The sequence below is a fragment of the Populus trichocarpa genome, chromosome 15 (assembly GCF_000002775.5).
Source record: "Populus trichocarpa isolate Nisqually-1 chromosome 15, P.trichocarpa_v4.1, whole genome shotgun sequence".
NCBI classification, from domain to species: Eukaryota; Viridiplantae; Streptophyta; class Magnoliopsida; order Malpighiales; family Salicaceae; genus Populus; species Populus trichocarpa.
The window spans coordinates 8,918,587-8,933,156 of NC_037299.2; the positions used below are offsets into that span (position 1 = coordinate 8,918,587).

At 35.5% G+C, this 14,570-nt stretch overlaps 2 protein-coding genes across 3 annotated transcripts; one reads left to right on the forward strand and one right to left on the reverse strand.

Annotated features, from left to right (window-relative positions):
* Window positions 1-2,249: 2,249 nt before the first annotated feature.
* LOC18105803 (ABC transporter A family member 2) lies at window positions 2,250-7,490 on the forward strand. Its single transcript, XM_024586189.2, has 16 exons — window positions 2,250-2,654; window positions 2,965-3,196; window positions 3,335-3,504; window positions 3,612-3,797; window positions 3,901-3,996; window positions 4,152-4,352; window positions 4,577-4,736; window positions 4,896-5,122; window positions 5,231-5,348; window positions 5,430-5,506; window positions 5,605-5,694; window positions 5,853-5,996; window positions 6,088-6,396; window positions 6,482-6,562; window positions 6,782-6,958; window positions 7,040-7,490. Exons 1-16 carry the CDS (start codon window positions 2,286-2,288, stop codon window positions 7,313-7,315), a joined length of 2,913 nt encoding a protein of 970 aa, XP_024441957.1. The 5' UTR covers window positions 2,250-2,285; the 3' UTR covers window positions 7,316-7,490.
* A 170-nt stretch (window positions 7,491-7,660) lies between these two features.
* LOC18105804 (protein IQ-DOMAIN 31) lies at window positions 7,661-13,780 on the reverse strand. Of its 2 annotated transcripts, XM_006374418.3 has the most exons (8): window positions 13,598-13,780; window positions 13,448-13,494; window positions 13,135-13,250; window positions 12,486-12,788; window positions 11,587-11,790; window positions 10,818-10,892; window positions 8,351-9,428; window positions 7,661-7,921 (listed from the first exon to the last, which is right to left on the reverse strand). In XM_006374418.3, the coding sequence occupies exons 3-8, from the start codon at window positions 13,219-13,221 to the stop codon at window positions 7,890-7,892; spliced, it is 1,779 nt and encodes a 592-aa protein (XP_006374480.1). In that variant the 5' UTR covers window positions 13,222-13,250; window positions 13,448-13,494; window positions 13,598-13,780; the 3' UTR covers window positions 7,661-7,889. The 2 variants fall into 2 exon arrangements, with proteins under 2 accessions (XP_006374480.1, XP_052303403.1); XM_052447443.1 differs by lacking the exon at window positions 13,448-13,494 and having other exon boundaries at window positions 13,598-13,768.
* Between the last annotated feature and the right edge of the window lie 790 nt (window positions 13,781-14,570).

The following is a 14,570-nucleotide window of genomic DNA, read 5'->3' on the forward strand; positions in this document are numbered from 1 at the left end:
TATGAGCAACCACAGGGCTTGAACCTGGAATCACAGAGAAAGCAAACTTTCTTATCCTAAATTTTTATTATTGAACTACCACCTAGATAGTTATGTTTGCCTTGATTTTTCAACTGGGAAGTGATAGCAACGTGGTGGCTGTGATCGGTGAGTGGTGGCAGTGTTGGCCTGTTGGGGGCCGCACAGCAATTTTCGATGAAAAAAAAAAACTGATTGGAGGCTTGGAGACAAGCCTTCTTCTTCAATACCCACTACACGATTGATTGATTTTGACAATCCCCACTACACCTAGCAGTGTTACAATTGATTTCAACATTATTTATTTACTTGTAGTACTTTTATTTCTCGTGCTAGAGTTCTTTTCTCAAAGCAACACAAGGATGCAGGCGATGTTATCCATTGTTTTTACCATTAAAAAAAAATATTAACTGCAAACTAAAAAGTTTATATATATATTTAATAAAATAACTTAAAAATTATATGGATTAATAAATAATAGTAAATTTATTAATTCCAATCAAAGATTGAGTTGAGAAGCTAAGATAAATATATTATTTTAAAAAAAAAAAATTTGTTTTAGTTTGAAATTTAATCTCTAAAATTTTTATTGATTTGAATCATTAAAATTAAATTTTATTTTATCAAATTAAGCATTAACTCAATAAAAAAATAAACTTAATATGAAAATATTAAATTGGAAATAAAAAAAGTCAAGTGCAAAAAAATAAAAAAATAAAAAAACATTGTGAGTAACTATTGCAATCTACAATGGGTTATGTATTTTTTTTCTATTTTGTACTTCCATCATTTTATCTTTAAATATTTTATTCATCTTATATGTTCATAATTCCAATTATTATTTTATGGTTTAATGAGCATTAATTTTATAAAATTAAACTGTAATTGTTAAATAAAAAACAAAATGATCCAATAAAAAAAATGTGAATAAAAAAAATTTAGTCAAATTTACAAAATCAAACTAGAATTATTAAATAAAAAATAAAAAAATTAAGTTAAAAAATCAAGATGAAAATAAATTAAAAATTAAAAATCTTGAGGGGATTCATGGTTTCACCTTCAAGATTTTTAATTGTATTGGAGGCCTCTCTCCAACATCTAATAGCCAGTATTTGTGGCTATTACGCTATTGGCCGAAAAAGTCAACTCTGTTTAGATTTGTGGTCTTATCAAGTGAGAGTCTCATGTTGGTTCCTTTCTTCTAGAAGGTTGACAGAGATATTTTTGGATCCATCCTCCACAAAAGTCATCGTCGATCCACGCTACTTGAAATAACACCAACAACACATTCTTTTAAATTATTGTTGTTTATATAATGACTACTAAAAATTTATATTATTGTTAATTTTAGGGTTTGTGGGATTAGTTAAGGTATGCGCAAACTGATCCGAACACTCACATTAAACTAAAAAATAAAAATTATTATCCATTTTTGACAAATATGCCGAGCCCTTTACACCACAATCATTCATTTATTAGTAATTAACTAGATTTTTTTTTTTACTTTGGGGTTAGATATTATTTTTAAATAAAAAATTATATATATATATATATATTTTTTTAATATATTTTTATTGCTAACAAAATTTGAAGTAAAAATTAAAAATATTATACATACATATAAATAAACTATCAAAAATAAATAATGTTATCCACGATGTTTTGTATGAAAATAATCAATACCGGCTGTATAATATTCACTGCACACTTTTTAGTTTTTAAGTTAATCATGTATAAAGTTGAGCATTAAAATGAGCGATTTACATTTAATTAATTAGACAATTTTAGTAGTTTCCCCTTTCCCAAAACTTTATAAATACGATTATAAATTAATTAACTTTATAAAAATGATTTTTTTATTTTAATTGTTGTCATTATAAAAATAAATGCCACGTTAGCTATTTTAAAAGTATTTTTTATTTAAAAATATATTAAAATATTTTTTTATTTTTTATAACATTTCATCTAAAAAAGTAATTTAAAATTAAAAATAAAAATTCTTAAAAACAGACATTGTCAAACAACCCGTTAAGATAAATCTCTAACCCAGTTGCAGTTACCTTTTTCATTTTCCCACCTTACCCTCAACCTGTTTTTGAAAAGTCTGGTCAGAGTGGCCCATTCTGTAATTCCAGGAAAACGCAAGCCTGATTATTATCAAACATCTGGACAGAAATAGCCCTGGACACCACCTTCGAACCGCGCTTTTTTAAGCTCCGGCTCTGTCTCACTTGAGAAAATTAAAGAGAAGAGAAGAGAAGAAAAACATGGAACTGATACACGGATTTCCATTACTGTACCAGCAATTTACGGCTTTGTTCAAGAAAAACCTGTTGCTTTCATGGAGAAACAAGAGTGCAACGTTCCTGCAGCTCTTCTCTTCTTTCTTCTTCATGTTCTTGTTGTTCGGTATCGAGAAGGCATCAGATTCTCGCTCAAAAGCAACGACAGGGTACAAAACCGTGACGAATCCACAGCCTATGTGGGAATCTCCCATCCCTCCTTGTGAGGAAAAGTTCTACGTTAAAATGCCTTGTTTTGATTTCGTTTGGAGTGGAAATGATAGTTCTAGAATTGGCAATATCGTGACAGCCATCATGAATAATAATCCTAATAGGCAAATTCCCCCTGGAAAGGTATCGGGTTCTAGCTCATTACAAAAACCAAATCTCTCTCTCTCTCTCTCTCTTACTTACTTGTGATTGTCACAATAAATAAATGCTATGGTAATCTGAACTGGGTTTTTGGAAAAATGAAAGAAGAGGATGTTGTTATATATGGGAATTTCTTTTGTTATAATTGTTTTTACTCTTCTGGTATTGGATTTATGATGGTTCGATTTGCTGTGTTATAGGACTATCAGTTACTAGACATAATCGGGAATACTATGAAGGAAAAAGAATTCAAAGTAATCCAATCTGTTTTTTTTTTTTTGTTCGTATGCAGGTTAAATCATTCAAGACACCAGAGGAAGTAGATGATTGGCTTTTTAGAAATCCTATGCAAGTCCCAGGAGCTTTGCATTTTGTGGATGTAAGCCCCAGTTTAATCACCTATGGTCTACAGACTAACTCTACTCCAATTGCTCGGCGAGGCCATTATGAAGATCCCACCTTCAAATTTCAAATTCCACTTCAGATTGCTGCAGAGCGTGAGATTGCTCGGTCTATTATTAAAGGTCTGAAATCTTTAATCTGCCAGATTTTTTATGTAGAAATTGCTTTAGATACACAAATTTCCTTCTTTTCTTTAATAAAATCATGTGAAACAAACAGTTTTTTTTTTTTTTTTGACTGAAACTCTGGATATTGTCCAGTTCCAACCTTTACATGGAGTGTCGGACTTACGGAATTTGCACACCCTGCAAAAGCTACCTTTTCTGCGGTGGCTACAGTAGGACCTGCCTTTTTCCTGGCATTCACCATGTTCGGATTTGTGTTGCAAATCAGTAATTTGGTGGCCGAGAAAGAGCTCAAACTTCGCCAGGTATTTGCGATCTGCTGTCTAGAGTTAAACAAGCTTATAGATTGTTGATGTATTCTTTATATTCTAATTATAGTTTATTTATTGGTTCATTTTCATCTTCTTCACAGGCAATGAATATGACTGGTCTCTATGAATCTGCATATTGGACCTCATGGATCATATGGGAGGGGATTATCACGTTTATTTCATCACTCTTACTGGTTCTTTTTGGAATGATGTTTCAGTTCGATTTTTTCAAGAAAAACAGTTTCGGAGTTCTGTTCTTTGTGTTCTTCCTTTTCCAGGTCAACATGGTAAGATAACTTCTTCTTCATCTGTAGGCTGGTGTCAGTATTTTTAGTATATAAGTTTATTCATATTAACCCTTTTACTGTCTTTTCTCACTTGTGATGCTAGATTGGTTTTGCCTTCATGCTGTCGACCTTCATCAGCAAGGCCTCTTCAGGCACAACAATGGGTTTCTCCATATTTATAGTTGGTTTTATGACGCAGGCAGGTTTCTCAAATAAAAATCAAAGAATAGGAAATGTTTTATAAATGAGATTTACTCCTAACCTAAGACCGTCTCTAAGACAAACCCCTTTGAGATTTTGATGCTGGAATACTGTGAGTTTCGTTGTGGTAATTGATCTCATTTGTCACTGCAGATTATTACAATAGCTGGATTTCCATACAAAAAAAGCATTAGTGCTTTCTTGCGCCTCATCTGGTCATTCTTCCCACCAAATCTTCTTGCGAAAGCAGTAAATGTGCTATCTGATGCAAGTAGCACTCCTGAAGCTCTCGGAATTAGCTGGAAAGGACGATCAAAGTGTCCACCTGACGTTGATGATTGTGTGATGACAATTGTATGTAATCGCTTTGCTCACCCTGAGTAGAACACGAACGACGCACACACAAACACCAAATATTAATGTGGACTAATAGGCCACAATATCATGCATTCTACTGAGAACTCGCGCCTTTGCATCAGTTCTCTCGTAATTAATCTTCATCTCCTTTTGTTTTTATATTCTTACTCTTAATTTCTTCCATTGTCGATTGCTGTTTGTAACTCATATTTCCTTGGCAGAATGATGTTTACACATGGCTCATATGTCTGTTCATTCTCTGGTTTGCTTTGGCAATCTACTTCGATAATATATTCCCAAATGTATCTGGTGTGAGAAAATCTGTATTTTACTTCTTCAAGCCCGGGTATTGGACAGGGAAAGGTGGAGACAAAGTCGAAGGTAATGGTCTCTTTCTTTAAATATATATATATATATATATAGCAAGGATACGTAATTAAGGAAAAGAGAACTCTACTTCAGTCGATGTCTCATAGCTCTAGCTAGGTCTTATTGTTGGCTGACTAATATTCTGACTGTGTTCTTCCTCTATTGTCCCAGAGGGTGGCATGTGTAGTTGCATAACTGATATCCCGCAGCAAGAGCATATTGTTCCAGATGATGAAGATGTGCTTGAAGAGGAGAACATCGTCAAAAATGATGCAAAAGACGGCACAGTAAACCCAGATATTGCAGTTCAGATACGTGGACTTGGAAAGACGTATCCTGGGGCTACACATATTGGTTGTTTCAAATGCAAGAAGACTTCACCTTACCATGCTGTTAGGGTAAGCAATTCCTTGCCAGCTTATGGGTACCATGCTGGTTTGAGAGGGCAGAAGAAATCTCCCTCGTTTTCTTCTTTCCTGTTCCGATACTAGCTATTTTACCTGCAGGACTTGTGGGTCAACTTCACAAAGGATCAGTTGTTTTGTCTTCTTGGACCCAATGGTGCTGGAAAAACTACAACAATCAATTGCCTGACCGGCATAACACCTGTGACCGGCGGAGATGGTAATATACTCTCATTTCACAATCACAATTACATTGAAACTGCCTTAGAAGTTCACTTCAATAGCTACTTTGCATAAACAGCCTTGGTTTATGGACATTCCGTTCGAAGCACGGTTGGCATGTCAGGCATTCGGAAAATTATAGGAGTTTGTCCACAGGTGAGCTCTCTGCATATTCTCAACAGTTTGTAAGCATGCCCCCATGAGCTATTTGCTAATTGGTCTATCGAGACTAAAATCTTAACATCTTTTTATAGTTCGACATCCTCTGGGATGCATTGTCTGGTGAAGAACACCTCGAACTCTTTGCGAGCATTAAAGGTCTCCCCCCGGCTTCAATCAAATCGGTATGTGATATATGAACCTGAAAACTCAACCAGTCATCCTGATCTTTGTAGTCATAATTTGTTGACCAACAACTGTGATAGAATTATTCACTTTCATACCGGTTCTTCTCACTTAAACATTCTAAATAACCATCGTCTGTCCTTTTCATGGACTGCAGGTTGCTCGAGAATCGTTGGCGCAGGTGAAACTAACCGAATCAGCCAAAGTAAGAGCCAGGAGTTACAGTGGAGGAATGAGGCGCCGTCTGAGTGTTGCAATATCCCTTCTTGGTGACCCGAAGTTAATCATTTTGGATGAACCGGTATGGAGATTCAGATACTTCGAGTCATAAAGACATTCATTTGATATATTCGTTAAACTATCAATTTATTTAATTTCTTATTGATCTGCAGACTACTGGTATGGACCCAATATCAAGAAGGCATGTCTGGGATATCATACAGAACACAAAGAAAGGTCGCGCCATTGTTCTAACAACTCATTCGATGGAAGAGGCTGACATTCTAAGTGACCGTATAGGAATTATGGCCAAGGGTAGGCTCCGATGCATTGGAAACTCGATCAGGTTGAAGTCAAAGTTCGGCACTGGTTTTATTGCTAATGTGAGATTTGGCGATACCAATGGTGGACATACTCCTGCCCGCACGCCAGTAGATACTTCGTCAGTTCATCACGAGGCTGTGAAGAAGTTCTTTAAATCTGTATGTTGAACGCTTGACCGAATTCAACAGATTCATTTAAATTCCAGAATCATTTTTTATTTTTTTCTGATTTTGTTTTTCACAGCATTTGGATGTAACACCAACAGATGAGACCAGATCCTTCTTGACTTTTGTCATTCCTCATGATAAAGAGAGCGTTTTAAAGGCAAGCAATCCTGATTTGTCTCCTTATTCCCACCATTGTTTTTCCTTCAGCATTTCAGATTTCTCAATTTACTAATCATTTTCATCAGCACAAGTGTACATCTCTATGAAGATACTCTGAAGCTTATGCAACTTCTTTTTACCTTCTCCAGCGTTAAAGCATTTTCCAACTCTTACTATATTTTTTTCATTTCCTCTTTACATTCAAATTCCTCAACAGAATTTCTTCGCGGAGCTTCAAGCTAGACAGAGAGAATTCAACGTATCAGACATCCAGCTTGGCCTTGCAACTCTTGAAGAGGTCTTCTTGAACATTGCCAAGCAAGCAGAATTAGAAAGTGCTGCAGCTGAGGGGAAGATGGTTACTCTGGACTTAACTTCTGGAAAGTCTGTTCAGGTAGGCACAGCTCGTGTCATTTTTTCATTTATGTAGCAAGCAAAAATCAATTGTAATTTTTGTGCTTGAATGAAAATGCAGATTCCCGTGGGAGCTAGATTTGTAGGGGTCCCAGAAACAAACTCGGAGGAGAATCCAAGTGGCACTATGGTTGAAGTATACTGGGAGCAGGATGATTCAGGGTCACTCTGCATCTCTCGCCACTCAGCTGAAATGCCTGTGCCTTATAATGTTCAGCCATTGCGTTCAGAACCGCAACTGTTGGCCAGAACAAACATACTAGGAGGCCAGAGGAGAGGGCCAGTTTATGGATTGGTCTATGATTCCGATCAGATTATCACTGCTCAATCTTGTTAATGCAAATCCTTTGTGGACGGCTCCTATATTCATATATATATTTGAATCCTGCTTTATTTATTTGTAACACACTAGTGGGTAGGCAGTATACTCGTTTTTGTTTATCTTTTTTGTATTTAATCCTTCGTGAATATTTTGGATTTATTCCACGGGTATTGATTTTATTTTTGAGCAACATGAGTTTGTTTTCATCTTCACATAGTAAATAATATCATTTCAGTGGTCCTTGAAATGAAGTTAACTGATGAGGAAAAGAAGATGGAGGCATCGACTGGAGATTTTCTAACAGAGGCCTTTAGCAGGGAAAATCAACAGAAAAATTACACTATGAACCACCCAAAATCATGTCCAAAGCAAGCTCAAATTAGAAAATAATGCAAGATTTTTTGCAGAGTGAAAATTAAAAACCTATGATGTACATTCATTCACTCACAAACAGCCACGGCAGAAGACTAGAGAATTCAGAGCCAACACACTGTTACAACATGATCTTGCACCAAAGATGTAATAAGATAAACCACAGGTGAAACAAGAGACCTTATGCTATCTCCTTAAAGGTGGCGATGTTCCACAATCACCTCCTCCACTCTGGTTGGGTTCCCTTCACTGCATAACCAAAAAAAAAAGAGGAAGAACAGCTTAGTCAAGTTCATATTGCACAACAAAATTCAGCTCTTATAGTTTACAAGAAGGTGAATTGCTCATGTCAAATAGAAAACAGTTCTAATTAGTGATTCTGATAACAAATTGAACATTTACTCAATTGAAATATCTTCTAAAAGTGACAAGATAAACTTTCATGTTTAGCTGAAGTTCCCCAAGACAATAGGCAATTTCACACGGTATTAGATTTTAAGGAGACTTGGAGCATTGAAACATGACAAATACAAGCTGATTGATCCCCCTTATAACTAACTATAATGCTTGGCAGCTAAAACTTGCACAACAATTGCTCAATTATTTTCACTACTAAATCAAGTATGCATCCATTAAAAAACAAGACTCGTTGATTTTAGGGGCAAGCAAACATTTTACCATTTCCATCTCTCGAAGATAATAAAGACCTATCGCTCTTGTTCCCTCCTTTGCCACTACCATGAACTGCTCTTTGCGTCCTCGGGGACTCGGAGCTGATTTTGCTATTAGTTGAAGATGGCAGAGAATGACGCCGGGTGACATTATTTTTCTCAACCCCATCTTGGCTAAATCTTGGGGAACCTTGTGCTCTCAGTTTTGCCTTTGCAGATTCAGTTGCTGCCATATAGCTAGGGAGGGAAGGACTGCTCTGTATCCCATTCTCAGCACGTTCTGGTTTCACTGCAACTGAAGCTTTCTTTGCAGTTTTGTGATTTTCATTGATTGTTGGATCATCCTTGTGTTTGGACTGCCCATTTAGTTGAGGAGTATTCTCACCTTTACCACCAGTATCAACTGAAGCTTTAGATTCTACTACAGCTTGATCTTCATGTGATGATTCCAATGCCTTGATCGTTTCTAAAGGCTCTTCAGCAGTCTCTGCATCAGGCAACGTGGACATCAAGTTTGGTTCATTCTTCGCCACATCAAGCACATTGGGTGTTGTCATGGTAGTTTCTTTCTTCATCTTCTCAGCAGAATTACTCGAACTCCATCCCAAAACATTATCACCTGAAGTGCCAGATACCTTTTCCAGAGTTTGCTTTGGCTTTTCAATTTCAACCTCTGAATGAGCAGAGTTTTCTACCACAAGGTTATTAACCTTTCGTAAGTTGCGTTTTACCTTTTCAAGCTCAATTTGCGGACTTTCCTGCACTGAATCAGCTGGATGGCTTGAAACTTTCCTCTGATTGCGCTTGGGTTTCTCAAATTCAGAGGTTGCTTGTACCGAGGTACTATCAAGATTTGCTGCGGGGACCCTCCGAACACTGCGCTTCGGCCTACCAGTTTCAGCTTCCACTATTTGACCATTACTATGCTTTCTCTGAGTTTTTGAATAAGGAATTTTCTTTGCTTGGGGAACTGGTTTCCAGAAACGGGAAGCTGTCCAGCATTCTAACCAGTTTGCAACCGAGTTTGGCTCCACAGAATCATAGGGGAGTTGCAAAGGCATCACAGTAGGTGATGAAGCAAGAAGCTGGAAAAACAGTCCCATCAGAGATCAAATGGAAAGGGTTGTTATTAAAAATCATGCATGTTTTCTAATTGATAACTGCTAAATATCCTTGATCCCAGTGTAGGCACCACAAATGGAAAGGGTTGTTATTAAAAATCATGCATGTTTTCTAATTGATAACTGCTAAATATCCTTGATCCCAGTGCAGGCACCACAAATGGAAAGGGTTGTTTAAATCCATGCATGTTTTCTAACTGATAACGGCTAAATTTCACCACAAATACTCTTGCAGAACCTTTCATGTTTATTTCATTTTTATATGCAGAAAGCTCTGCACACACATAGAACCAAGTTACATGGAAGATGCAACACCTGTCCCTTTATCATATACAAAAGACTGGAGTGAACTGTTCCTTCAGGATCTCATAAAACAGGCCAAAATGACGATATTCATGGCATTTCTTATCACTAAATAATATGTCTGAATTACCAAATTTTGCAAACATCCTTGAAAACAATTGAATTTTGAGGATAGGTATCCCTCTTATTAAGATTTCATGCCTAAAAACTTCCTTTATGAGAGAACACAGATTAACAGAAATAGATATGAAATCTAATTATGTGATTGTCAACCATGACTACGAGTTACTCATGAAAATATTGAAAACCATTTCTTCAATATCTTTATAAGATCACAAAAAGATGTGGTTCAGCAAATCAAGATCATAATGCTAGGCCAAGAAGAGATTGTGGCCTTTTTTATTACAGGAAAATAAGAAATATGGGATTTTATATCTGTAGTAATATTTTGAAAGGAAAGATCAGTTGAAGGGGGAGAATAAACTCCCAGCCCTCTAAAGGATTTTTGACTTAGAAGTTAGAACTATATACCAAGGCCTACTTAATAGTTTTTCGCTATTGATGAGTTCTAAGTTTTATGCATTAATTGTGGAAGTAGTTCATATGATATATAGGAAAAAGAATTTGGAATTTTCTGTTGCATTTGATCAATGGCTGGTACCCCCTTGGTGCTTATGTACGCAGATTTTTATGCTTTATATATCAGAAGTAAAAAGATAAATAAAATCAAATCACAGTTCCTTGCATTAAACTTGCCATGGTGGTTGTTCTTTTTTCTCCTAGAGAATAGTCGGGGTTGTTATCATGAAGCCAGATAAGCACTCACATTAGTCCTAACAATATCTGGTTTCATTAAGGTTTTTGTTGATTCTATTTATAACCAAAAGGAGCTTTTTATCATTGGAATGATAAGCAAATAAATAAAATCATAAACACATAGAAAGCACATCCTGGGGCTTTTCTTAATTTTTCCTTCTAGAAAGGCTTCCTTCTGTACAAAATTAAGCCACTATGTAAAGTAATACAACCAAATCATTGTTCTATCCATACCTTGCGAACAAAAGCATTCGATGACAGCTTGGCTGTTTGGATAACAACTCCATTAGAATCTGCAAGGGTGCCCTTCTGATACACGAGTGAAAGCAGAATTAATGATGAAAATCGAACAAGCAAAACAATCAACAATATAATTTGACCAGCTACAAGAAAGATAAGTAAATAAAAAGAATTGGAGACTCACAGACAATTGTTATTCAGAACTACAGTAAGCACTATGATTCAGAAAGACATTGAATGACAATATGTTTACTTAACCTTGTGTATTTTCTTTAAAACTAGTTAAATTTACTACTCTTGGAAGAACTGAAACAAAAATGAATCATACTCGTATTCACTTTTCAGGGAATGCATGGGTCCAAAAATCTCATCTAAGATTTCCACAGGATAGCGCTTGACAATAAACAAAATTGAAACCCTGAAATTTTGGTAGCCTTGATAATGGATGAAACCTGACAATAATAAACTGTTTAATGGTCTAAATTCTTAAACAATAAGGCTGATTATTTGTTATTCCTATTCGTAGACATTCTTTAAGAAAGAAGTTTTAATTCTGAGTTTACACTACAGTCCCATGCCACTTGGAAGTGCCACAAGTCCACCAAAAGTGCAATAAGAAGAAGGAAAACTAAATTCATATACTTGACTCAAATATCAGATTATTCTAAAAGAGGTACTCGAATAAGCCAAGAGGAAAGACATTTTCCCAATAATTGCACAAGGAAAGATGAGTGATTGTTGGTTTGGTTTTTCAAGAATTTACCGGTGGCTTCACTAGGCTACATATTTTATGAACCTCATTGCCAATCTCTGAATTCCTAACCACTGTTCCTCGCACAAGTGCCTGTAACTTGACAACTCCCAGCACACAGCAGAGAGTAGCAACAGCTTGCCTTCTAACCAAGTGTCCACGGATAAGAGCTTGAAGCCTTATTATGCCTTTAAGAGCCCGATATGCCCGACGAGCCTTCACAAAATAAACTTATATCAGTGATTGTATAACCTCTACAAAACATGATTTGACATGCTGTGTCAGGAAATAGCAAAAAAAATTGCAACAGCTACAACAAGAAATGGATAGAAGATCAACTAAGATCCATTTCAGCAATTAGAGATTTAGTTAATGCCACCCTCATGCTAGCTACACCACATTAGGGGCATGAGAACACTGCATATAGACCCGAACTAACTCCATGAAGGCCACAATTAGCCATCAACCTTTGGGCTTGGACTAGGACAACCGCAGGCAGTTGAGCCAACCCTGCATACCTGGTACCTAGTCTGACCCTAAAGGTCCATGAAGATGGCCACCATTCATGCACCTATCTGCCTGACCCTAAAGTCAATGAAGGTGGCCACAAGTTAGACGCCTATCTGCACACTGCAATGTAATGCTTCACCACCAGGCTAATTTTACAAGATTCAATAACTTTTTTTAAGCAAAATGAAGACCCATAAGAACAAAATGATAAGCCAAAGAAAATGATCCATATAAAACTGTATCTAATTTTAAAGCAATTGTGTTTGTGCAGTAGGTGAAACAAAAGCTTGAAAACAGATGCCACACAACCATTACCAAAAGCAAGAAAAGTAATTTTAATAATGTTACGACAAATTAGTTAAATATCCACAACAGTAATAATAAAATAACAGAAAAAATACCAAGTAACCCTTAAATGCAGCTTGTGCCACTGTTGCAGCTTCATCAAGCCTTATTTTTTCAGCACTCGATGGTGCATCATCAAGAGTGTACACTTGAGAATAATTTGCATCTTGATTTCCAGTTGACAATATACCCCCATCATGTGATAATTCTGTAGTTTCCCTGCTCTCTGGTTCTAACATCCTTTCAATGATATTAGTGCTAGTGGGGGTTGTTGTCTGCATGACCACAGGAGGAACTGAGGTCACATCCGCTTCCACGGCCCTGACAGCAACCAATGTCTCTTTCTCATTCGCGGGTCTCTGCACATGGATCCGATCAAAGTTCAGAAGCAGAATTAGTAGGTACATTTTTGTTCGGATATAAGAGCTTGTCTTTTGGAGTACAGTATCGTTACCAAGAATGTTCGCCTTAATGGGAACAACACAGCGAGGATCAAGAGTCAGTTTATAGCAATGATCAAGAGTTGAGACCAAAAAATAATAATAATAATTACATGAAACTATGTAAAGCTGAAGTTGTACCAACATTATCTTCTCTTTTTTTTTCTTCCAAACTAATTGCATGATAGATGATTGAATCAAAGGTTGCGAAACTTAAGGCAGGCAATATGATATTAACAAGGAGTAACTGGGTACTAATTATTACCTCCCTTCCTTTCACAGTGAAAGATTTGGAAGACTTCTTTCCAAACAAAACAGTCTTGATCCATTTTGCAGGTGATTTTCTTCCCATAGCAGCTGGATAAACAGGAGCAGAAACCCCTGCACCCGCCACGTGTCAAGCATTTATAAACTGCAAACTCGGAGAAAACATAATCCTTTCCCTTTCTTTTTAATTTATTTTTTTCTAACAAGAAAACACACTCGCAAAAACACTCGAACCAGACTAGCTGTGTTCTAAGGAAAATAAAAATTAGAAAAGCAAAAGGAGTTGGATATGAACCAGATCTGTAAGTTACCTGACAAATGTGCTTCTTTTAAGACCACAAATCTATCATTCCCTTTCCTTAATGCATCAAAACATTACCATTTACGAACAACAACAATCTCAGCTTCAATTACAAAATCAAAAATCAAAATAATAAAAAAAACAGTGAGAGAGTTAGTACCGTCCGTCAGTGAGTATAGAGAGCTTGAGAATAATGGAAAGACAGATGCCTCTGTGATCTATCGAAAGCTGCTGCTGCTGCTTATTCTTTTTTCTTTTGCTTTGTTTTCCTTTGCTTTGCTTTGCTCTCTCCCTCTCTCTCTCTCGTCTTTACTCTCTGTACTGTGACTCTGTACTGAACAATTTTTTAAAAAAAACAAAAACAGAAACCTAGGATTAAACTTCAATTTTGCCCTTATAGATTCTTCAACATTCTACTTTCACCCCTGTATTTCAAATATTATCAATGTGAATCTTCTAGTTGCATATTATTCCAATATTACCCCTAACCATTAAATGGCTTAAGAAATTTTAAAGGATTTTTTTAGATATTACAATATTTATAGGGTATTTTAAGAAATAATTGATATAAAAATAGGAAAAACAAAATAAAAACATTATTAAAATTAAAAGTATGTTATTTCTAATCATTTACTATATATTGTAACTATAATTGATGTTGCAACTATAGTTGTAATTAGATAATAAAATGTTTAATATGCTCATTTGAAAATAAAAATATATTAAGATTAATTAAACATTATATTATATATATTTAGTAAAGTGTTTAATATGCTCATTTGAAAATAAAATTATATTAAGATTAATTAAACATTATATTATATATATATATATATATATTATTTTTACTTTTAAACATTAATATTTTATAATTATATTATAATAAATGTACTAGAACTTCTCGTATTTAAGCCTAATAGGACTAATATTAGCAAGCTTCAAACTATGAGGGTAGAAGTTGACTGTTAATGAATCTATAATTACCAAAACTAGTTTACCAAAAACCAGGCGCACCAAATTTGTAAAATAAATATGGATAAAACAACAGTTTCTTATCCTCTGCAATAGCGCTCATCTTAATATTCCAAACATCCTCGTGACTACCGATAGATTGGAATCTCTGACGGTAAAAG

Excerpts from the sequence above, each read along its gene's own strand:
- LOC18105803 (XM_024586189.2), top strand. The coding sequence starts at position 2,286 with ATGGAACTGATACACGGATTTCCATTACTGTACCAGCAATTTACGGCT. Across the intron at positions 3,798-3,900 it reads TCCTTTTCCAGGTCAACATG|ATTGGTTTTGCCTTCATGCT; the intron begins GTAAGATAACTT and ends TTGTGATGCTAG. Across the intron at positions 4,737-4,895 it reads AGGTGGAGACAAAGTCGAAG|AGGGTGGCATGTGTAGTTGC; the intron begins GTAATGGTCTCT and ends CTATTGTCCCAG.
- LOC18105804 (XM_006374418.3), bottom strand. The coding sequence starts at position 13,221 with ATGGGAAGAAAATCACCTGCAAAATGGATCAAGACTGTTTTGTTTGGA. Across the intron at positions 9,429-10,817 it reads CGAATGCTTTTGTTCGCAAG|CTTCTTGCTTCATCACCTAC; the intron begins GTATGGATAGAA and ends CTGTTTTTCCAG. Across the intron at positions 7,922-8,350 it reads ATCTTCGAGAGATGGAAATG|TGAAGGGAACCCAACCAGAG; the intron begins GTAAAATGTTTG and ends TTGGTTATGCAG.